The sequence below is a fragment of the Mauremys reevesii genome, linkage group 4 (genome assembly GCF_016161935.1).
Source record: "Mauremys reevesii isolate NIE-2019 linkage group 4, ASM1616193v1, whole genome shotgun sequence".
Lineage (NCBI taxonomy): Eukaryota > Metazoa > Chordata > Testudines > Geoemydidae > Mauremys > Mauremys reevesii.
The window spans coordinates 91171842-91195060 of NC_052626.1; the positions used below are offsets into that span (position 1 = coordinate 91171842).

The following is a 23219-nucleotide window of genomic DNA, read 5'->3' on the forward strand; positions in this document are numbered from 1 at the left end:
AATAAATCCATGATATGCAGCCGGTACTTGGCTACATTTCACAGAATCATAGAATATCAGGGTTGGAAGGGACCTCAGGAGGTCATCTAGTCCAACCCCTTGCTCAAAGCAGGACCAATCCCCAATTTGAATAATTCCACTCTCACATACACAAACTCTTCAATAAGCATTGGAAATACTTATTTCAAAATATCTAGGATGAGATACCAGTGAAATATCACCATTTTGGCCATCATCTGTAATAAAGTAACATACAAAGGAAGTAGCAGCTCTTTTCCAAATTTGAACCCCACTGCTCAAGAAAAATTTCTATTCAAGATTTTTTTTCCTAATTTTATTTCATACCCACACTTATCCTCTATGTACACGTCAGCTGGATGTGTGTGACTGTTCTCAGGGGACCCAGAAAGTTATCTCCTGCCTCCAGCGTGAGTCTTGTCTGTACCTTGCTGGGTGTCAGCTCCCCAGTATCACCAGCCCTTCAGCCACTCAAGGACTCTACTCTGGGTTATGCCAGCCATGTCTTTGCTTGCAGGTTAACAGTAAGTACATCCCAGTCCCTGATTCCTGTTGAATCATTCCCTTGTGATATCATTCCCTTGTGATATGCGGTCCCTGACACTGACTACTCACAAAAATCCCAGATCCTCTGCCCCCAAGGAAGCAGTGTGCCCCAGATTACTCGTTTTACCTTAAAAGCCACACAGCATTTCTGAGAACTTATAATTAAACAAAAGTTGGTTTATTTTAGAGAGAATAAACTTTTAACTAGAAATGAGAGACTGGTGGAAACAAATGGTTAAAATACAAAACAAAATTTATAAAATGTGAACCTAGAGCTACACTTATTAATAGTTACCTTTCCTATCTAATAAGGTAGATCCCCCTGTCCCCTTGCCATCCCGAGTTCAGTCTGTTGCAGAGCTAGCTGGCTTCACAGGAACCAGGATCCCATTTTTCATGAGAACATCTCGCTCCTCAAGATGTCTCCCGAATGAAAAGATCCAGAGGACATCTACCTTCTCTGTTATACTGAAAAGGTTTTTTGTTGCTGTTCAAAGATAGGGCGAACCCTTGTCTTGTTGTAATGTTCCTTTTTTTTTTTTGGTTACCTGTAAATGGTTTTGATTGTTTGCAGGCGCCTCCTATGGCTTTCTATTGAAAGTCTTAATATTGTGCGTGTCTAAACAACTGAGCTTTGCATTGCATCCCTGGCTAAGTCGGACAAGCTGACACCTCCCCCTCTCCAAACAGACCATTACCAAGACACATTATTACCTGGTGACTAATCTATCTGTAAAGCATACTTTCAGTATAAATACACCATTCCTTAAATTTTACCCATACTTGCATCTCATAATGATTATGAATCTTGACAAGTTACAAGCTTTCTTACTTGTTATGATATTTATCCATATAGTGTAAAACGTGTTTGATATAGTGAGTTTGTCAGGTCTGAGGTGAGCATTTGCAAAAAACAGGGGACCCTTTGCTAAGGAGCCTCTGTGTCACAATATTTTACAGCACCACAAAAGAAAATCACTTTAACAGAAATATTATAAAACTGAAAGTAGTTCTGCATGTGCAGCAGTAGCATACATGACTGTATGTATGTGATTATATAAACCATACAAATAGCATGTATTAAGTTATCTAAATCTATATTGTAGAAAGTGTTGTTTGTTTGTAGAGATTAAGGGGTATAGGTTTGTTTTTAAACAAGAGTGGATCATTTTATTATTCCTAATCAGATAGTGACAAGTTAAAAAAAAATTAGAATTATGTTCATTATCCAGCAAAGAATTATCAAAATATTCTGTTCGGACTCTCTGCTGCTGCTCTTTATTTTCTGGAATATCTACTTCTACCACTGTTATAATTATTTTAGGCCAGTTTGATGTGGTTGAAAGGATGGTCAGTTTACTTTCTTGATAAATTGTTTTCTCCCATTCATTTGTTGATGTACTCCTCAAAAGCTGCAAATTTATTTTCCATCAGCCATGATTTCACTGTGAAGGAGTAGTAGAGGAACCAGTTTTGTTTGAGTCTTCAGTATTCTCAGCAGGAGAGGAGTCAATTTTCTTAGCATTGTTGTGAGCAATCAGTTATTAATGACTGGTTTGCTTCCTCTCAGAAATCAGGATCTGCCCACATGGTCTTCAACAGACAGTTAAAGACGGCCTCTTGGCCAATAAAAAAGGTAGGATATTCTGGGCAACAGGTTTTATAATGAATTGTGTTGAAAGCTTTTGTCCTAAATATTTTCATGGAGTGATGCCATGAATTCAGATCACTGTTTAAATTTCATTGTACTGAGTGATATATTAGATGTGTGTATGCTCCTTGCATGTGGCTGGACCTATCTAGTACTTCCAAATGTTCCATTCATGTAAGTATAAGTTTGATAGAAAATGTATTACAGAAGCACATACTTATTCCAGAAGTAGTAAAGGCTAATGAGCTATTTCAGTTGTGAAAGCTGTCATCATTTATGTGGCTTTTTTTCCTTAAAGATTTATAACTAAACCATTAACATGGTTCCCTTGGGATTGAAACTTGGAATAGAAAATCTCCATCTAGGAATACATTTGCACTGTTTTAAATTTACACAGCACTAAACATAAGAATAAGATCTACCTCAAAGAGCTTACTGAACAGTCTAATATTTTTACCATTTTTCAGAGAAAAAATTGATCTAATTATCCATTTTCAGTAATTATTTTCTGAATGTATAACTCAAACAGGTATAATATAAAAATATTATAGCAATATACATTAGTCCATAACGTAATCTAACTACTTTAACATTTATCAATAGTTACCATATATACTTGTTCATAAGCCAAATATTTTTGGTAAAAAAGTGACTGTAATCAGTTGGTCGGGGCTCGACCCTCCAGCGGGCAGGAGGGGAGCCACACCGACTCACTTCTTATCTCCTGTAAGTCTGCTTGAGTGACAGGGAGCAATGTTAGAAGGCCCAGGCCCTCCAGAGCAGGGGCTGGGCAACAGTAGTACAAGTCAGTACAAAAGAGGCCCAGGCCCTCTGGAGCAGGGGCTGGGCAACAGCAGTACAAGTAAGCCCAGGCCCTCTGGAGCAGGGGCTGGGCAACAGCAGTACAATAGGCCCAGGCCCTCTGGAGCAGGGGCTGGGCAACAGCAAGATACAGGGCTCAGTGTATAAGCCCAGGCCCTAGCTCAGGGCGGGGCAGCAACAAACACAGGGCTCAGACCCTCAGGCAGGGCTGAGTAGCAGTTCAAGTTCAGGGACTCAGGTCCTCAGGCAGGAGCTGAGCAAACAACCGGTAAGTCTAGACCTTTGGGTCGGGGTGCTGGTGTGACGGGGGGGGGGGGTGCTGGTGTGACGGGGGAGACTGCCACCCGTGTGGGGTGGCAGGGGGGACACAGGCCCACCCACTCCACTGTGTCCCAGCCCGGGGCCCTAGCAGCGGCGTGGATCCGCTGCAGTCAGTGGGGATCCTGGCCGCAACACACTGACATTGGCACTTCAGTGCCTGCAGCCTGACAGGGGTCGGCTACCCCCGGGCTACACTCCATTTCCCCCTCAGGGCCTACCTTGTCGGTCGCACTGGGTTCGGGCCAGTCCATCTGCATCGGCTCCTCCGGACCCGGGCTTGGCGGCAGGTCTGGCAGCTCCTCCGGGAAGTCGGGCCAGGACTGCTCGGGCGGCTCCTCCGGGTAACAGCAGGGCCTGGGGGGCTCCTTGTCGTAGCGGGCGCTAGGCAATCCTGGGGGCTCCTCCCAGTACCAGCTCCGGGGAGGTTCCGGGGACTCCTCGTCGTAGTGAGCGCGGGGAAGCTCCGGCCAGGCAGGGTAGTTGCCTCGGGCTGAGGAGGGCTCCCAGCCAGGAGCTCCCGCCGGCACGTCTGCTCTCGGCGGTGGCTGGCCTCTGACTGAGCTTTGGTGCGCTCCTTTTCTACTTCCTGCCCCGCCCCTTGACTTCCGGGGGCGGGGACTGGTGGTGGTAGCTCCGCCCACTGAGGGGTTGGCAAGGGAGCTCCGTCTGCCGGGCAGGAGGGGAGCCACACCGACTCACTACACACACACCCCCTTAAGTCTGGCTCCCGCCTGTCGGGGCCAGGCTCGTCCATCTCCCCAATACGAGACAGGAAGTCCGCGTTGGCATGGTCCTTGCCAGCCCTGTGTAGGATGGTGAAAGCGTAGGGCTGCAATGCCAAGTACCAACGCATGATGCGGGCGTTGTTATCCTTCATGCGTAGTAGCCATTGAAGGGGGGCGTGGTCTGTGACTAGGGTGAAGGGGGCCCCCAGCAGGTAGAAGCGGAGGGCTTCGCAGGCCCACTTGACGGCCAGCGCCTCCTTTTCCACCACGGAGTAGTTCTTTTTGCGAGGAAACAGTTTCCTACTGAGGTAGAGGACGGGGTGATCTTGACCCTCCACGTCTTGAGACAGGACTGCGCCCAATCCCACCTTGGAGGCGTCCGTCTGTAGAATGAACCCTCGGTGGAAGTCCGGGCTTTATAGGACGGGTTCCTGACAGAGGCAGCGCTTCAGTCTTTGGAACGCAGCCTCGCATTCTGCGTCCCAGCGCACCTGCCTGGGGCTATCCTTGGTTAAGAGCCCTGTTAAGGGCGCAGCTATGGATGCAAACTGGGGAATGAATCGCCGACAATGCCCAAAAACTGACGAACATGACGCTTCGTCGTCGGCGTTGGACAGTCCAGCAGGGCCTGTACCTTCCCCACGAGGGGTCTTACCTGGCCCCCGCCGACCGTATAGCCCAGATAATTAGTCTCCTGCCAGGCGATGCGACACTTTTTGGGGTTAGCGGTCAACCCCGCTTGTCTGAGTGATCTTAGGACTGCCGCGACCCGGGGCAGATGGTCCTCCCACCGACGACTATAGATGACCACGTCGTCTAGGTAGGCGGCGGCGTATTCGTGATGGGTCTGTAACAGGCGGTCCATTAGCCTCTGGAAGGTTGCCGGGGCCCCATGAAGACCGAAGGGCATCCGTGTAAAATGATAGAGCCTCGACAGGGTGGCAAAGGCGGTTTTCTCTTTTGAGGCCTCGTCGAGGGGGATCTGCCAATACCCCTGACTGAGGTCGAGGGTTGTGATGTATTGAGCTTCGCCCAGTCGATTTAGTAACTCGTCTACCCGGGGCATCGGGTACGCGTCGAAGCGTGAGATGGCGTTAACCCTCCGAAAGTCAATGCAAAACCGGCGGGAGCCGTCGGGCTTGGGCACGAGCACCATTGGGCTGCGCCACTCGCTTTGGGACGGTTCAACGACCCCCAACGCTAGCATCGCCCGGACCTCTTCCTCGACGTCGTCTCGCATTCGATAGGGCAAGGGCCGATTCGTTTCCCGGACCACCTTCCCAGGCTCTGTCTGGATCGAATGACATACCAGGCTGGTATGACCCGGGACGGTGGTGAAGGTCTTCTGAAACGCTTTCAGGAGACAGTTAGCCTGCTTGCGCTGCTCGTCTGTTAACGACCCGCCCAGCGCTGGCGCGAGGGGTTCCTCAGACTGGGGCACGCGAGGTCCCAGCTCGGGCGGGCACGGGTCAATTAGGAGGCCCTCTTGTTCCCGCCAGGGCTTCAACAGGTTAACGTGGTACCGTTGGATCGCCTTGCGCTTGCCGGGCTGACGAACCTCATAGATGACTGGTCCTATTTTTTTAACCACCTCATATGGCCCCTGCCAACGGGCCAGCAGCTTAGACTCACTTGATGGTAGGAGGAGCAGGACGCGGTCCCCCGGCGTAAATTCGCGGACCTGGGCGCCTTGGTTGTAGGTCCGCTCCTGCCGTCTCTGGGCCGCTCTCAAATTCTCTCTGGCTAGGGTTCCTGCCTGGGTCAGGTACTCCCGTAGCTGGATGACGTAGTCTAAGAGACCTTGGGTCGGGGATGTCGTCTGTTCCCAAGCCTCCCGCACCAGGTCCAGGAGTCCCCGTGGACGGCGACCATAGAGGAGCTCGAAGGGGGAACTTCTCGGATCGCCAACAGCAAGGCAGGCAGGAACTGATCCCAAAGACGGAGTTCCCCGGGAGGGAACTTGTGCATCATGCTTTTGAGGGTTCGATTAAAGTGCTCCACCAGTCCGTCGGTTTGTGGGTGATAGACGGATGTACGGAGTTGCTTGATCCCTAAGAAGCTGCACACCTGTCGGAGCAGCCGAGAGGTGAAGTTAGTTCCTTGGTCCGTCAGGATCTCCCGGGGGAGCCCCACTCGCGCGAAAATCTTCACCAGTTCTCCGGCTATGGTCCGGGCAGTAATACTCCTCAACGGGATGGCTTCTGGGAACCGGGTGGCGTAGTCCACGAGCACATGCTGAAACCCGGTCGTACTTTTGGGGAGCGGGCCCACGAGATCCATGGCGACCCTCTCGAAGGGTACTTTCATGAGGGGCATGGGGACTAAGGGTGCCCGGGGTACTCCCGGGGGGGCTGCGAGCTGGCACTCCGGGCAGGAATGGCAGTACTGCTTTATGTCCTGGTGGATCCCCAGCCAGAAGAACCGCCCTAGGACCCGGGCTAGGGTCTTCTCTTGCCCCAGGTGCCCGGCAGCCGGCACGTCGTGAGCTAACTTCAGCACAGCCCGCCGGTGGCACTGGGGAACCAGTAGCTGAGTCCGTGGCTCCCGAGTGCGCGGATCCCGGTCTATCCGGTACAGGCGGTCCCGACGCAGTTCAAAGTGGGGCCACTGAGCAGCTCGCTGGGGTTCCATCACGGTCCCATCTACGGCCGCGAGTTGTTCGTAACAAGTGCGGAGGGTAGGGTCCGTCCGCTGGTACTGGCAAAAATCGCTGTCAAAGCGGGGTCCCTCAACGGGCTCCCGGTGTGCTCCGGCCTCTCTGGTGGGCTCCGGCTCTTCTTTGGCGGTGCCCGCTGGGCCCTCGGGTGAGGGCTCCGGGTGTCTGCTTCGAGGACCGGCTTGGCTCGCAGGAGTTCCTCGAAAGCGGGCCAATCCCGCCCCAAGATAACAGGATAGGCGAGGCCCGGCGCCAGGCCGACTACCAGATTCCGAGTGACACCTCCGACCGTTAGGGAGATTCTGGCACTAGGATAGGGCTTGACATCCCCGTGAATACATTGTAGCTGTATCGTGCCTAAGCGGGAGTCGGCCGGGGGTCCCAAGTCCTGCCGCACTAGGGTCTGGCCGCACTCGGAGTCAATCAGGGCCTGAGCGGACTTGTGGCCGACAACCACCGGGACGGTGAGCTTGGGGTTCTGGGGCGGTCGCGCCCGGTTGCGTCCTGCCCAAACCTGGCCAAAGCTGCAGTCCCTGTCGGGGCAGTCTCGCTGCAGGTGTCCCCGTTGCCCGCAGCCGAAGCAGGGGCCGAGCTCGGGCCGCTGAGTCCGGGGGGCTGTTTGGCTCGGCCCGCGAGGCGGGTTCCGTCGGGCCCCCGGGGGTCCTTGGCGGACGGGCGTGGGTCCAGTCCGAGGGGGCACCTCCCGGCCCCAGGCCCGGGACTCCTGGTGGGAGCTCGGTCCGCGTCCCACCTGCCGCGCCTCGCCGGGGTTTTCCCTCTTCTTTTCCACTCGGGAGGTGTCTGCCCTGACCCCGGGAGGGGGACAGGGGGGGCCTACCGCCGTTTCAGCGGCGAGGAAGTCTTCCATCAGGGTCACGGCCTTGGCCAGAGTCGCGGGCCTGTGGCGTAGCACCCAAGCCCGGCCCCGGGATGGCAGGGTGTGAATAAATTGCTCAAGGATGACCTGCTCAGCTACTTCCTCCGCTGTCCAGCCGTCCGGTCGGAGCCACCAACGGCAGGTCTCCTTTAGCATCTGGGCGACCACCCGTGGCCGAGCGCCCGGGGGGTAGGCCTGGCTCCGGAATCGCTGTCGGTACGTCTCGGGGCTGACGTCCAGCGCATCTAATATTGCGGCCTTTACTCGGCCATAATCCTGGGCATCCTCCGTAGCGAGTCCTCGGTACGCCGTCTGCGCCACCCCGGTTAAATATGGGGCAAGTTGCGTGGCCCACTGGTCCCGGGCCCAGCCGGCGACCAGGGCCACTCGCTCGAAGGTCACTAGAAAGGCCTCGGGGTCATTGTCCGGGCCCATCTTGGTTAAGCGGAGGGGGGCCGCCATCCGGGGTGGTCCCGACCCCTCGCCGGCGGGTCCCTCCGTGGGACGAGGGTGAGTGACCAGCAGCTGTTGCAGTTGGGCCCCCAGCTGTTGCAGCAACTGCTGCTGCTGTTCCAGCTGGGCCGTATGCAGGCCCTGTTGCAACTGGAGGTGGGCAGCATCCCTCTGTTGTTGGTCCTCACGCTGGGTCGCCTGCTGCTGCTGCTGATGCTGCAGCTGGGCGGCCAGCTGCCGCTCCTGACTCTCTACGAGCAGCTGGATTATACGCTCCATCTCCATTCTGGTCTAGGGGAGGGGCAGGCAGTCACCGCTCCCTTTTCTAGCCCTTTCTCACAGAGCTAGGGTTCAAGAGCCCCTGGTCAGGTGCCAGTGTAATCAGTTGGTCGGGGCTCGACCCTCCAGCGGGCAGGAGGGGAGCCACACCGACTCACTTCTTATCTCCTGTAAGTCTGCTTGAGTGACAGGGAGCAATGTTAGAAGGCCCAGGCCCTCTGGAGCAGGGGCTGGGCAACAGCAGTACACGTCAGTACAAAATAGGCCCAGGCCCTCCGGAGCAGGGGCTGGGCAACAGCAGTACAAAATAGGCCCAGGCCCTCTGGAGCAGGGGCTGGGCAACAGTAGTACAAGTAAGCCCAGGCCCTCTGGAGCAGGGGCTGGGCAACGGCAGTACAAAGTAGGCCCAGGCCCTCTGCAGCAGGGGCTGGGCAACAGTAGTACCAAGTAGGCCCAGGCCCTCTGAAGCAGGGGCTGGGCAACAGCAGTACACAGTAGGCCCAGACCCTCTGGAGCAGGGGCTGGGCAACAGCAGTACAATAGGCCCAGGCCCTCTGGAGCAGGGGCTGGGCAACAGCAAGATACAGGACTCAGTGTATAAGCCCAGGCCCTAGCTCAGGGCGGGGCAGCAACAAACACAGGGCTCAGACCCTCAGGCAGGGCTGAGTAGCAGTTCAAGTTCAGGGACTCAGGTCCTCAGGCAGGAGCTGAGCAAACAACCGGTAAGTCCAGACCTTTGGGTTGGGGTGCTGGTGTGAGGGGGGAGACTGCCACCCGTGTGGGGTGGCAGGGGGGACACAGGCCCACCCACTCCATTGTGCCCCAGCCCGGGGCCCTAGCAGCGGAGTGGATCCGCTGCAGCCAGTGGGGATCCTGGCCGCAACACACTGACATCGGCACTTCAGTGCCTGCAGCCTGACAGGGGTCGGCTACCCCCGGGCTACACTCCATTTCCCCCTCAGGGCCTACCTTGTCGGTCGCACTGGGTTCGGGCCAGTCCATCTGCATCGGCTCCTCCGGACCCGGGCTTGGCGGCAGTTCTGGCAGCTCCTCCGGGAAGTCGGGCCAGGACTGCTCGGGCGGCTCCTCCGGGTAACAGCAGGGCCTGGGGGGCTCCTCGTCGTAGAGGGCGCTAGGCAATCCTGGGGGCTCCTCCCAGTACCGGCTCCGGGGAGGTTCCGGGGACTCCTCGTCGTAGTGAGCGCGGGGAAGCTCCGGCCAGGCAGGGTAGTTGCCTCAGGCCGAGGAGGGTTCCCAGCCGGGAGCTCCCGCCTGCACATCTGCTCTCGGCGGTGGCTGGCCTCTGAGCTTTGGTGCGCTCCTTTTCTACTTCCTGCCCCGCCCCTTGACTTCCGGGGGCGGGGACTGGTGGTGGTAGCTCTGCCCACTGAGGGGTTGGCAAGGGAGCTCCCTCTGCCGGGCAGGAGGGGAGCCACACCGACTCACTACAGTGACACATCAAAGAGCGGGGGTCAGCTTATAAATGGGTCTACACCAAAATTTGATGATTTTAAACTCTATGGACTCATTGAATTGAATATCGAATACATTGTCATTTTGCTTACCTGGAGCGTTCGCAGGCACGGAGCCCCTCAGCTCTCTGTGGCCACGGTTTGCTGTTCCCAGCCAGTGGGAGCTGCAGGAAGTGGCGCCACTTCCTGCAGCTCCCATTGGCTAGGAACAGCAAACTGCGGCCCCTGCGAGCTGAGGGGCTCTGTGCCTGTGAACGCTCCAGGTAAGCAAAATGTCTAGGCCCGCTAGTGGCTTACCCTAACGGACCAGAAGCCAAAGTTTGCCAACCCCTGAAATATGGGGTCGGCTTATGAAAGGGGCATACAGTTTTTGCTATTTTTACCTAACCATCCTGGGGGGTCGGCTTATAAACGAACGGGCTAATGAACGAGTATATATGGTAATATGCATATAATGTGACCATTTCAATTAAAAGGTCATCAAGACAATGCACATGATCAGCTACTATCTTGAACAAATACTGTTAAGGCTGATACACAGTTGGTCTTTGGCAAAGATTCATAGATAATCTGACTAAAGACAAAGACTAATAAATTACAATTACATGCTTTGTACGATGCGATGGTGTAAACCTTCACCCATCACCTCCTGGTTTAAACATGGAATGTAATGGTAACTGTCTTTTTTCTTGTTGGTTTATGTAGCAGCATTCATGTTTTAAGTTTGTATTTGGTCACTATATGTTATGGTAAAAATCTTCCAATTTGTATGTCTAATGTTGAAAATTTTGGCCTCCATTTATTTTCTGGGAAAACAAATAGCGTAACCTTGTTCTATTTTTGATTTTTACTAGGGCTGTCAAGTGTTTAAAAATATTAATTGCACTGTTAAACCATAATAGAGTACCATTTATTTAAATATTTTTAGATGTTTTCTACATTTTCAAATATATTGATTTCCATTACAACATAGAATACAAACATGTACAGTGCTCACTTTATATTTATTTTTGATAAGTATTTGCACTGTAAAAAAAACAAAAGAAATGGTATTTTTCAGTTTACCTAATACAGTGGCTGTCAAACTTTTTTACTGGTGACCCCTTTTACATTGCAATCCTCTGAGTGCGAGCCCCTTTATAAATTAAAAACACTTTTTAAATATATTTAACACTATTATAAATGCTGGAGGCAAAGTTATTTGGGGTGGGCAGTTTGCGACTCCCTGAGTAATAACCTCGTGGCCCCCTGAGGGGTCCCGACCCCCAATTTGAGAACCCCTGACCTAATACAAATATTGTAGTGCAATCTCTTTATCATGAAAGTTGAACTTAAAAATGTAGAGTTATGTACAAAACCACTACAAAAAATTTTGGAGCCTGCAAGTCCACTCAGTCCTACTTCTTGTTCAGCCAATCTCTCAGACAAAGAAGTTTGTTTACATTTGAAGGAGATAATGCTGCCCACTTCTTGTTTACAATGTCACTTGAATGTGAGAACAGGTGTTCTCATGGCATTGTTGTAGCCAGCGTCGCAAGATATTTACGTGCCAGATGCACTAAAGATTCATACGTCCAGGAGACATGCATCCATGCTGTTGATGGGTTCTACTTGATAACAATCCAAAGCAATGCAGACCAACACATGCTCATTTTCATTATCTGAGTCAGATGCCACCAGCAGAAGGTTGATTTTCTTTTTTGGTGGTTCGGGTTGTATAGTTTCTGCATCGGAGTGTTGCTCTTTTAAGACTTTTGAAAGCATTTTCCAGACCTCGTCGTGCTCAGATTTTGGAAGGCACTTCAGATTCTTAAATCTTGGGTCAAGTGCTGTAGTTATCTTTAGAAATCTCAGATTGGTACCTTCTTTGCCTTTTGTGAAATCTGCAATGAAAGTGTTCTTAAAACGAACAATATGTGCTGGGTCGTCATCTGAGACTGCTATAACATGAAATATATGGCAGAATGCGGGTAGAACAGAGCAGGGGACATACAATTCTCCTCCAAGGAGTTCAGTCACAAATTTAATTAACGCATTATTTTTTTAACGAGCGTCAGCATGGAAGCATGTCATCTGGAATGATGGTGGAAGCATGAAGGGGCATATGAATGTTTAGCATATCTGGCATGTAAATGCCTTGCAATGCTGGCTACAAAAATGCCATGCAAATGCCTGTTCTCACTTTCTGGTGACACTGTAAATCAGATGACGGCAGCATTATCTCCAGTAAATGTAAACAAAGTTGTTTGAGCAATTGGCTGAACAAGAAGTAGGACTGAGTGAACTTGTAGGCTCTGAAGTTTTACATTGTTTTTGTTTTTGAGTGTAACAAAAAAAATCTACATTTGTAAGTTGCACTTTTAGGACAAAGATTGCACTACAGTGCTTGTATGAGGTGAATTGAAAAATACGATTTCTTTTGTTTATCATTTTTACAGTGCAAATATTTGTAATAAAAAAATATACACTTTGATATCATTTACAACACAATACAATATATATGAAAATATAGAAAAACATCCAAAATATTTAATAAATTTCAATTGGTATTTCTATTGTTTAACAGTGCAGTTAAAACTGATTAATCACAATTAATTTTTTTGAGTTAATTGCATGAGTTAACACTGATTAATCAACAGCCCTAATTTTTACTAAAAATACACATTCTGTAAGGTAATCATGTATGGACTGCAACTATGCCTAGCCTGTATTTTCGGCAAGCTTCAAGCCAGCCTGTAGTTCTAAATGTACAGCTAACTGCAAAGGAGTGCACACATTGCACACAGCAAAATCCTGCATTTATGCACATTAGCGTCTTGAATTTATAGTTTAGGTGAACAGCCACTTTTGCAGGCACAATCAGTTAGGTGTAGAAAAGTGAATGTGAATACAATTGAGCTCAGAGATGGAGAACATTTTGGCCTTATGGTCCTTTCTCCCATTATTGCATTGAAGAGTGTGGAGGAGGGATGTTATCGAGATAATTCACATCAATACAAATGATAGATATCTGTATGAGTGGGCAGACTCTAGTAGCAATGTTCATTTTGAATTCTTAGCGTCTGACTGTCTGTGAAGGACGGGGAGGCAGTTGTTTTAAGCTCACATGATAACAGTATTCTCTTCTTCCAAAACAAACTATAATTGGAAATATTTGTTCAGAATTCCATTCTCTCTAATGCAGCGTTACTTGTGGTACTGGTCCTCCAGGTCTAAATATCTACAGTAGATTCAGGTAACTAAACTAATGTTAGTGTACAGCAGAAATTAATATTCCTGATATAGAGAAAATAAGTGAATATGGGATATTTTGAAATATAATGAATTAACAGCCTTCTTATAGTGTTATATAACCTTTGTCCCATTCCCCCCCGCCACCAGCCTACCAATTCTTTCCTGTTGTTGTTTTTCTTGTGTTGGTTCGATATGAACAATTAAAATATCAAAAAATAATATATTCCTTACAAATGAGATAACTTATACAAAGAACAAAAAAGAGAATTCACTGAGCTATTTTTCAATAGACATTGGAACAAAAAAAGGAGAATGTGCTATTTAACATGAGAACAGACATTTTTTAAGTGTTTTCGTTTTATTTTTTGCCTTTATATGTGATTTATCTTATAGCCTTGTCCTCAAATAACCATTTAACTAAAATGACACAATTTTGTAGCCAGTGATCCATGACATTAAATATTTGGAAAAGCTATTGATTCACTGAACTGAAAAAAATTAAATATGTTGAGGCATAGCTTCAAAAATAGAATTTCATTTATTGTAAATTATAGTTGATCTTACATATATTTTTTTTTTACTATTTAAAGTACAAAAACCAAGTACATCTATAATAAAGCATTCCATTTATTTGCGATTAGTCTGTAACTAAACAGTGATCCTGTTTTTTAAATGTAGCCAGATGTAGTGTTAAAGAAAAGCAGCTTGCACCTAAAGCATTTCCCCTTGTTCCCATGTCGTATTCCTCTGCATGTACCTCTTTCTGTTTGCATTAGTCATTCTCTCTAGGTAAATTGTCCATAAGACCAATGATTCCATTAGCAAATTATCCAGAAAATGCTGTCAGTGCACATTGTGACATTTTGTGCCACTGGTGGATTTGCTGCTATTCCAGTGGTCTAATTAACCTGGCAGTTATCTCCTGTACCCAACATTGTCATCTCGTTTTCCTGGGTTCAGACCTCTTCCTCCTCTTCCCCCCCCCCCCACCTTTAAATGAATATCAAATTTACTATTGATTCCTCCCCCCTCTTTCCCCCCCCCCTTCCTTTTGATTGGCAGTATCATCCAGACAAACAGAGCGCAGATGTGCCAGCAGGAGAAATGGAGGAGCGTGTGCAGAGGTTCATCGAAATTGATCAAGCGTGGAAAATTCTAGGGAACGAAGAGACAAAAAAAGAGTATGACCTACAGCGCCATGGTAGGTTCCTACTGAGGAGTGCTGGCTGTAGTGGCAACAGCTCTTTAATGCAGGGGCTAGAATAGTAGTTAGATAGTATTTTAAAAAGCTTCTTGTTTCTGAACCAAATGTTTTATTTCCTCTTGTCCTCCTTTCATATTTGGATATGTTATTGATATTGATAAATATACATACATTAACCAGTAAAAACATTGAATTACTTCCAGTGAGGCACTAGGTAGTGGTACTTCTAATAATTTTAATAAATATGGAATTTAGACTGTGATTATGTAGTTGAGCCATTCTTTTTATCATTGCAGCAGTTTCAGTATATTTTCTTAACTACTTCAAGTTATGGCCAGTAGTATATTTTGTTGAAGCAGTTTAGATATAGGTACTGAGTAATTTATGTCTAAGATACAGTATATAATATGACTTTATAAACACTTCAAAATTATTAAGGCACATTCTCTTTTGGGTGTGTGTATTTTAGGATAGCTTTCATAAATCATTTCTAATACAATTACTCTTTATGAAGCAGGTTTATAAATAATATTCCAGTAAAACACATTAACTAGGCAGCATTTCTTTTTATACATCTCAGAAAATAGCTTCTTAGAACAGCGACAGGCTGTTGTGAGAAAGAATGGGGGGAAATGTAGGTCAGGTCTGTCACACATGGGCTACCATTACATGAAGTGATAGGCTGTCTTTCTGTTCTGGCCTCAGGATAGGAGTCCCTCAGCCTTCCATTAGAACCTTCAATAAATGTATATCCACCCTACATGTTAATGGGGGGAGTCAATAATAGCGTATTGCCTGTGGGGAAAACACTCCGTCGTGCTCTGCAGTAACACACTCTGGTCCAGCATTGACGTGTAGCCATCACCACTTTTCAATGTGTCTGATAAAAGCCCACTGTCTCTGCAACTTATTGAATTCCCTTCCATTGTACATTGGCACACCATCAAACCATTCTCTCTTGCACTGATTTTAACTCCCCTGCTGCAAAGGTTACCAGAACTTTATTTGAGAAACAAAAGCTTAGTCATAGTAGCACATATACATCATTGTAGGATAAGAAGAAAGATATACAGTGCATAGAAGTTCATTTTCAGCATGAATTTCTAATTATATTTTAATATATCGCTTTCTCAGAGTGTGTGTAAGTATTGAGGGGAAGGCAAAATTTTAAAAAGAATAGCTGAACAAATGATTTTCAAACTGGATTTGTGTTTTTTTCATTTAAGCAGTATTATGATTACATTGAAATGACCTATTACCTCAGCGCTATTCCCCCCCCCCCCCCAAAAAAAAGCCTGATTTAACTTCAGAATAGGAATTTCTCATAACTCTCATAACACTTCATTATGCTTTTAGATTTTTACAGCACTCTTGTCAGCCACTCTAATAACTACTGTATGCTTAGGTGTGATGAAATTAATAAGAGTTTCAGCTATAAATTTTTATTTTTATGTATGTGATGGGTTTAATTTAAAGCCTTAATGTATACCACAGAATTTTAATATACTGGGCTCAATTCCACCAGTGCAGTCAGTGGAATTACATCAGGAATGAATATAGTATATTCTGTCTTCCTGTGGTGGCAGCAGACACAGATTGCTTTTAAGTAGCTTTGTTTTTAAAGCGTCTTAGTGTGAATTAAAGGTGCATTAATGTGTGCTGAGACTATTGCATCCAAAGTTGTTGTTCTAGAGAGTTATCTCAAGAGAATGTAAAGACACTTAAAAAAGGGAAAACAAATTGTACATTATTTATATGAACCTGAAAACTCCTTTGGCACTCCCAATTGTGTATCATGAAGATTATGCATTTTAAAATATAAGGTTCTGTTCACACAATACTGTTGTGATTCAAATAAAGTTGTGCACAGGATGTACACTTCCACTGTCACTTTGAATTTCAGCCACTTCACAGTAAGTTCATTAGCAGCAGAATGGCAGTGAAATTGACTAGAATCCTGTTCTCTAAATTGCCAGTACAGCACACTTCAAAAATAATGATTCTGATCAATTTCATGGACACTTCTGCTAGGGCAGGAACAAAGGGGAAGAGTTATGAGGAAGAGTTTAGCTCAGATACTTATCCAAATTTATTTGGTCTGGAAATCCTACAGGAACTGCCTTTTGTGTATGCTTTGTGAAAATTTCACTAACTCCTTGTTTTGCCAGGTTGGAAATGAAATAAGAACACCACTTTTTCATAATATTGAATCACCTGCTTCTAATCCTTATCAAAAGCATGAAGGAGAAGGAAAAACGCACAGTATGGTTTACCTATTAAAAAAGGAACTTCTTTCCAGATCTGGTCTAAGATTCATTCATTTCTGATCATAACTCCCCTTCCTAAAAGATTCACATTCAATTAGTTTGAGTGGCTAATCTGAATTAGGCTAAGACTCCATTGAACATCCCAACCTTATATACAGTGCAAATGCTCAAATCCAGCTAAGTTGGTGGTGGTAGTAGTTACCAAATGTTACCATTTGACTGGTGGTTTATGTGCAATGGGTTTGATTCTCATGGACGTGTCTACATCACAAAATATTTGAATGGTCCTGTATTCCTCTCAGAAGTTGCCCTTCCAAGTTAGGGTTTATAAACGTAAGGGAATGTACTTGCACTGCTGCCTTTCTATGTACCTCTACCTATTCTATGTCTGAAGGCTTTAAGTCTCTAGGGATCTCTGTATGGTACTTCTTATGTGCACTGAATTATCAAAACATTAGTTTTTAAACAATGTGTAAAGGTGAGGAAGTCCCTACACACCCCCTTGTGGCCCAGTGTAATGCTGCAGGTATGCCCCACCTTAATTTCCCCTGTTTTGGGTGGCAGTAGGTTCACTTTAACAGCCTTGGGGAAAGAAGCCAACACACACTAACAAAATAGTGTTTCCTCTTTCAGTAAGACTTCAGGAAAGGAGTAACTACAGTAGATAAATCATAAGGTCCTCACCTCAGAACCCTGGTTCATCTCCCAACTTAAAGTCCACAAAACAAAGCCTTTCGTTAGTCTGGTCTCCTAGAGCCTGAGAGAAAACAGCCATTACATACTGCAGCCTACATAGCTTCTACTACCCTCTCTCTAACTCAGCTTCCACTTCCTGTTTATATAACCCTAGGCCAAGGCAAGGTCTCCTTGTTTAGGCTCTAGACTGTCCCTTAAAGTTGTTGTACACTCCTTCACATAGTGCAGAGCAGCATAAAAAGCAAAAATATACAACAATTTCTATTTTGTTAATAGAAAAGCAATTCTGAAGAACTCTCTTTTTTCCCCCTTTAACGTAAACAACTTAGGCTCAGCATGCCTAAGCCTCAAAGCTTCTATCTTTATAAATTCATGGAGAATAGGTCTATCAATGGCTATTAGCCAGGATGGGCAGGGATGATGTCCCTAGCCTCTGTTTGCCAGAAGCTGGGAATGGGCGACAGGGGATGGATCACTTGATGATTAGCTGTTTTGGTCATTCCCTCTGGGGCAGCTGGCATTGGCAGCTGTCTGAAGACAGGATACTGGGCTAGATGGACCTTTGGTCTGACCCAGTATGGCCGTTCTTATGTAAATATCTTAGACTTACAAAATGTCTACTCTTTGGAGTGGTAAGCTTTTCACATAAATTTGGGCTCGGATGCAGACTCAGTGATTTTGCTATAGCTCTGCAGTTGAGCAGATAAGCTCCAAAACAATATTAAAGAGGATTTTGGAAAGCTTTTGTAAAATGTAAAGAAAAATTATTAAAATCCTGTAATAACCAAGTTAGCCAAGTTTCCTTTATCAAGAAGGACTGGTGAAGTGCTCAACTGTTGGAAGGATTCTTAAACATTGAGTTTAGGGTTTCCCAGATAATTGGGGGGAAAATAGCTGGTTTTAAAATATCCTTGTTTGCAGTTTAGGGCTTCACTTACGGTATCATCACTTTTAAAGCTTCAAAACTGTCCTGGGGGGGGGGGTGGTTCTCTTACCCTCAGCTTTGGGCAAATCCCTTTGTGTGAGGTGGAAATACTATAGTGGTAGATGGAGATTTAGAAATAGAGTCTTAAACTGGTCCAATTGTGAAGAAATGCAGAACATTAAAAGAATGAGTAGTTTACCTTTCATTTTTTCATCTTCTTGTCGCACATTCATTTTAGTTAAGGGTTTTTTGAAAATGAGCGCTCTTCCCTCATCCCAACTTTCCCTTCTCATCCTACATTGAAATCATAATGCTGCGTTTGACATCAGAATGTGGATGCGGAGCTGATTGCTACAAGAGTAGCATTACAACTTCACTGCAGGATCAAACAGGAGAAGCAAGAGAGAAGTGCTAGCTATTAAAAGCATTTTTATAGGCACAAGTGGCAAAGAGAACTCTGACTAGCATATGACAAGAAAATAGAGATATTTTAATATGGTGTATTTTTAGTTGTTCCCTAGTATGAAAATCCCTTTTAAAAAAAGCATAAGTAAAGCTCAAAAAAGCCTTTTAAAACCAAAATAAAGCTTCAAGCACAGCCACAATGTGGCAGGCCCTGTGGGACTCTCTGAAACCCTGCAGTTTGCCTGGCAGGTCTACCACTCTTTAAGTGACAGCACTGTACATTGTATTTCTGGCTAAGGATCTTAAAATTGTGGAACTTCATGGGCACTCGGTGACTTAGGGAATTGATAATGGGACACAGAGAGCCTTTTACCACTAGGTCGTTAAAAATCCAGGCCATGTTCATAGTGGCTGTAAATTAACCCATTGCTGGCTGTTTAGCCTGTGTGCAATGAGTTAATCTCATTCTAGTCCTAAAAGCACAAGTAACTATTCACAGTCGTACCTTAAAGACTAACAGATTTAGTTGGGCATAAGCTTTCATGGGTAAAAAACCCCACTTCTTCAGATGCATCCACGAAAGCTTATGCCCAACTAAATCTGTTAATCTTTAAGGTACCACTGGACTCATTGTTTTTGTGGATACAGACTAACACAGCTACCTCTCTGATATTCACAGTGGTGTCTCTTACTAATAGTCGCAGTTTAGGTCAGATTGAATGGCCCAGAGAGACAGAACTAATTTCTCAGACATAGAAATGATTTCTCCCTCCAGAACAGAATTATTACACATTAATAGGACTGTGTGGTGAAACTTTTTTTCCCCCATTGACTGTACTGTACCTGTGAATAAACAGCAGGGAGACTTCTTTCCCCCAGTTTGGCAATGGAGTCAGTCTTAAAAGTTGCTGAGCACTTCCACCCTGATCTAGCAAATCACTAGGCAAGTGCTTAATTTTGAACTCTTGCATAGTTCCCTTAAAAAGGGTAACTTTTAGCAAATTAAATTGGCTGAGAATCGGGAGGTGGAATTTTCAAAGGGACCTATATCCCAGCCTCTAGTTCTTTATGAATTTAGTGTCCAGGTTGCAACTTGAAAGCTTGACCAAATATATGCATATAATGTGAAAATATTTACTTGCTACACATCAGAGGCAATGAAGGAGATCAGTGTTGTTACCTCTTGCATCATACCACTGTATTAAACTATAGTAGTTTTGTTTAAAAATAAATATTTAAGAAGCAGTGTTTTATCAAAAACATGGGATATTACTTTTAGGAACAATTCTCAACTCTCACCCTCCTTTCCTCAAAACTTTTACTGAAATCATATTTATGTATTTTTGTAACACTTCCTAATGTTTATTTTAAATTAAACAGACTGCCGGTTAGTAAAAAACCATAGAAGTACGTGAAAAAGAATAAATATATGGTGTGCTAAAAAAAAAAAAAACCCACAAAAGCTTCCACCTCTAGCAGTACCAAAGTTTTGAATACCAATGTGACTTATTTTAAGTTTGTGATTATTGAGGCCCGCTAGGTATTTCACACTGTATTCAGTCTGGCAATGTATAAGCTGTACCATTTTTCTTCATAACTTAACTGTAGTTATAAAAAATTCGAACACTTCCCAGAATATTGATCACTGAGTATTGCAATTTTTAACTCTTCTTAGTAGTTTAAAAAGATTGGATTTTCATTTATCATTTGTTTAAAAAACCAAAATATTTATTGTATCCCTAAGAAAAGCTTAAAAACCTTTCCTCCTTTAAATTTCGTGAATGACCCAGCAAGAGCTCTAGTAAATCTTTACTGAACCAAGCTGCTAATAGTTATTTGATGTTATTCTGCAGCCTTAAAGAATCTCAGTAGATTTTCCTTTTAATCTCCTTGAATTGCAGGCTCATAAACCTCTCTGATGAGCCTGCCAGTGTTTTCTTAGATCCTACAGTCGAGACAATGGATCTGCAGAATCCTTTCACCTCTTGTTGTCAGAAAAATGCAATAGAACACAAGGTCATGGGGCCTGTACTTCTAAAGATTTAATGATTGTTTTCAAGTAACTGTGGAAAACCAGATCATCTTATTTTGTATCTGCGTTCAGGAATGTACCTCAAAATATGCAGATCTAAACAACTTGATGAGTCAAATGTATATACGTATCTATTTAAGCATACAAAACATAGAGCTAACTTCTGGTATGAATACCAGTTTGAATAACCTTTTTATCTCCCCAATCCATAAAAACGAGCTCTCATCAACCAGTAGCTGTGGAGAGTTGTAAGATGCAAGTTAAAATAATAAAGATGGGCACACGGCTATTATTAAATAACACAGATTCTGTGGATATTGCAAGATTAGTAATCTTGCAGACAAATTTGCAAAACTCAGATCAGCCTTCATTTTCTATAATTAATAACCAGCCAAGTCCAAAAATCCATTTATGCTATATTAAAACATTTTAGATTGGATAATATGTTGAACGGGGAAATTTAGAGATTAAATTAGCGTTGTTCAATTTTGAAAAAAAAGTTTGCTGTTAGAAGCAGACAAGCAAATAATTGTAGCATACAAAATAAAGTGATAGCATGTGTATTGGGTTGTATGTTATGCTTGAAGGCTTTACAGAGAGACCATGTTAATTGAAAATTAACTTTTTTGAAGGTAACCTGATTATCAAATCATTATTAAAGCTAATTACAGGTCAAGCATCATATTATGAATGACTTTTAATGATAATGGGTCGAATTATTTCCTGCTGTAACTCTGTTGATTTCAGTGGAAGTACACTGAGGATGAATCTGGCCCATTGAAATTTTTTAATTGCAGCAGTGGACAGGAAAAGCACAGTTGAAATTCTAAACATCAGGCACCATCCTATAGGGTATTTGAGTTAGAGGGTCTGCAAGTGGCCTGATTTCCTCAGTCTCCCGCCCATTTCCAAAGTCAACAAAGGTGTTGTAAGAAGCATGGTGGGGATTGTGAGAGAAACCGTGCTCCCCTCACATCACTGCTTCTCCCTTGGTTTGCCCCTGTCCATGCTTGTGTGTTGAAATCCCCTTCATGGTGGCGTGTGCCCTCTCAGCTCCCACATGCGTGCCACCTGTGAAGTACTACATCCATTCACATACCCGTTTGTATGAGAAACTTGTCTTGATATAGAGCACTCCTTCATGAAATCTGTGAAGGGTGGCCTGTTTTTCAGCCCAATTTATGTCTTCCCCCTTCAAGGGAAGCTGGGAACTGGTGGGACCTCCACAGCCTCAGGTAACTTTTTTTTCTCTGCCTGCTCACTACACTGCAGAGGGGAAGTTGGACTTATCCTGCCCTCTGAAACTTTCTCCCCTTTCCTCACAAGTTTCTTTCTCTTGCCCTACCTCTAAGAGAAGAGGCCTCATTGTGAAGTCATCTTCTTGTCCCATGAAAGAGAATAAGAAAGTAGATAGGTGGTTTTTTCTCCCAAGTCACTACCGCAGAATCGGCAAAGAAGAGACCGACTGAGACTTTTTTTTTGTTTCTGCCAGAAATATGCATGGTTTCCATTATAATAAATGCTTTTATGACTACCAGTCTGTAAGTTGGATTGAGCAGAACCCAAGTAACGTTAAAATATACTTCACATGAATTGAGACAATACTAAACTTTCATTTTATGTTGGGCATTTTATTTTAGACACAGTACAGTTTTTGAGTAGGTGGAAGAAAATGGGCAAAAGAATGCTGTGCCACAGTGCGACTAGTTCTAGCTAAAAGCACTACCCTAGCTCTTATTTGGCTAATTCAGAGCAAAGACAACAGTAACTGAACATGATTTCTCAATGTGATGCTGTGTCCAAAAGACCTAGTGCGATCCTGGGATGCATAAATGAGAATCTCAAGTAGTAGTAGAGAGGTTTTTTTTAACCTCCGTATTTGGCAATGGTGTGACCGCTGCTGGAATAGTGTGTCCAGTTCTGGTGCTCACAGTTCAATAAGGATGTTCATAAATTGGAGAGGGTTCAGAGAAGAGCCACAAGAATGATTAAAGGATTAGAAAATATGCCTTATAGTGATAGACCCAAAGAGCTGAATCTGTTTAGCTTAACAAAGAGAAGGTTAAGGAATGACTTGATTACAGTCTCTACACTGGGAACAAATATTTAATAATGGGTGCTTCAGTCTAGCAGAGAAAGGTGTAACACCATCCAACGGCTGGAAGTTGAAGCAAGACAAATTTTGACTCCCCATTTTTAAATCAAGATTGGATGGATTCCTAGCACGCTCATGGAATTACTTTGAGGAAGTTCTGTTGCCTGTGTTATACAGGAAGTCAGACTTGATGATCACAATGGTCCCTGCTAGCCTTAGAATCTATGACTCTCTGAATAAGAAAGATTGGTTGACAGGTATCTTTCAGTTATCTTTTTCCCTCATACTCCTTTTGTGTCTCTCTTCTAATAGTAGCAAAGTGTGAGAAGTGTGTGGGTTAATTTTATTTTAATCTGTACCTCTTTAATATACTGTGTGTATTTGGGATAGGCTAGGCCAAGGAGGTTTTATTGATCCGTTCATTATCTCTGAGTTCTCTGATTTGTTTTAATTGCCTTCATTTAGCTAATTTAGATGATATTTCAAGTAAAATTAGAATCACAATTTAGTTGCAAAAGAGAGCCTAGAACATAGGCCAGTT

General features: G+C 45.1%; 1 protein-coding gene across 5 annotated transcripts in view; it reads left to right on the forward strand.

Moving 5' to 3' along the window:
* DNAJC24 (DnaJ heat shock protein family (Hsp40) member C24) overlaps positions 1-23219 on the forward strand; it is a 67596-nt gene that overhangs the window by 38469 nt on the left and 5908 nt on the right. For all 5 annotated transcript variants that reach the window (XM_039535851.1, XM_039535849.1, XM_039535846.1 and 2 more), the window contains one exon: positions 14117-14255. In XM_039535851.1, coding sequence (XP_039391785.1) covers positions 14117-14255 — 139 coding nt within the window. The remainder of the gene's footprint in view (positions 1-14116; positions 14256-23219) is intronic.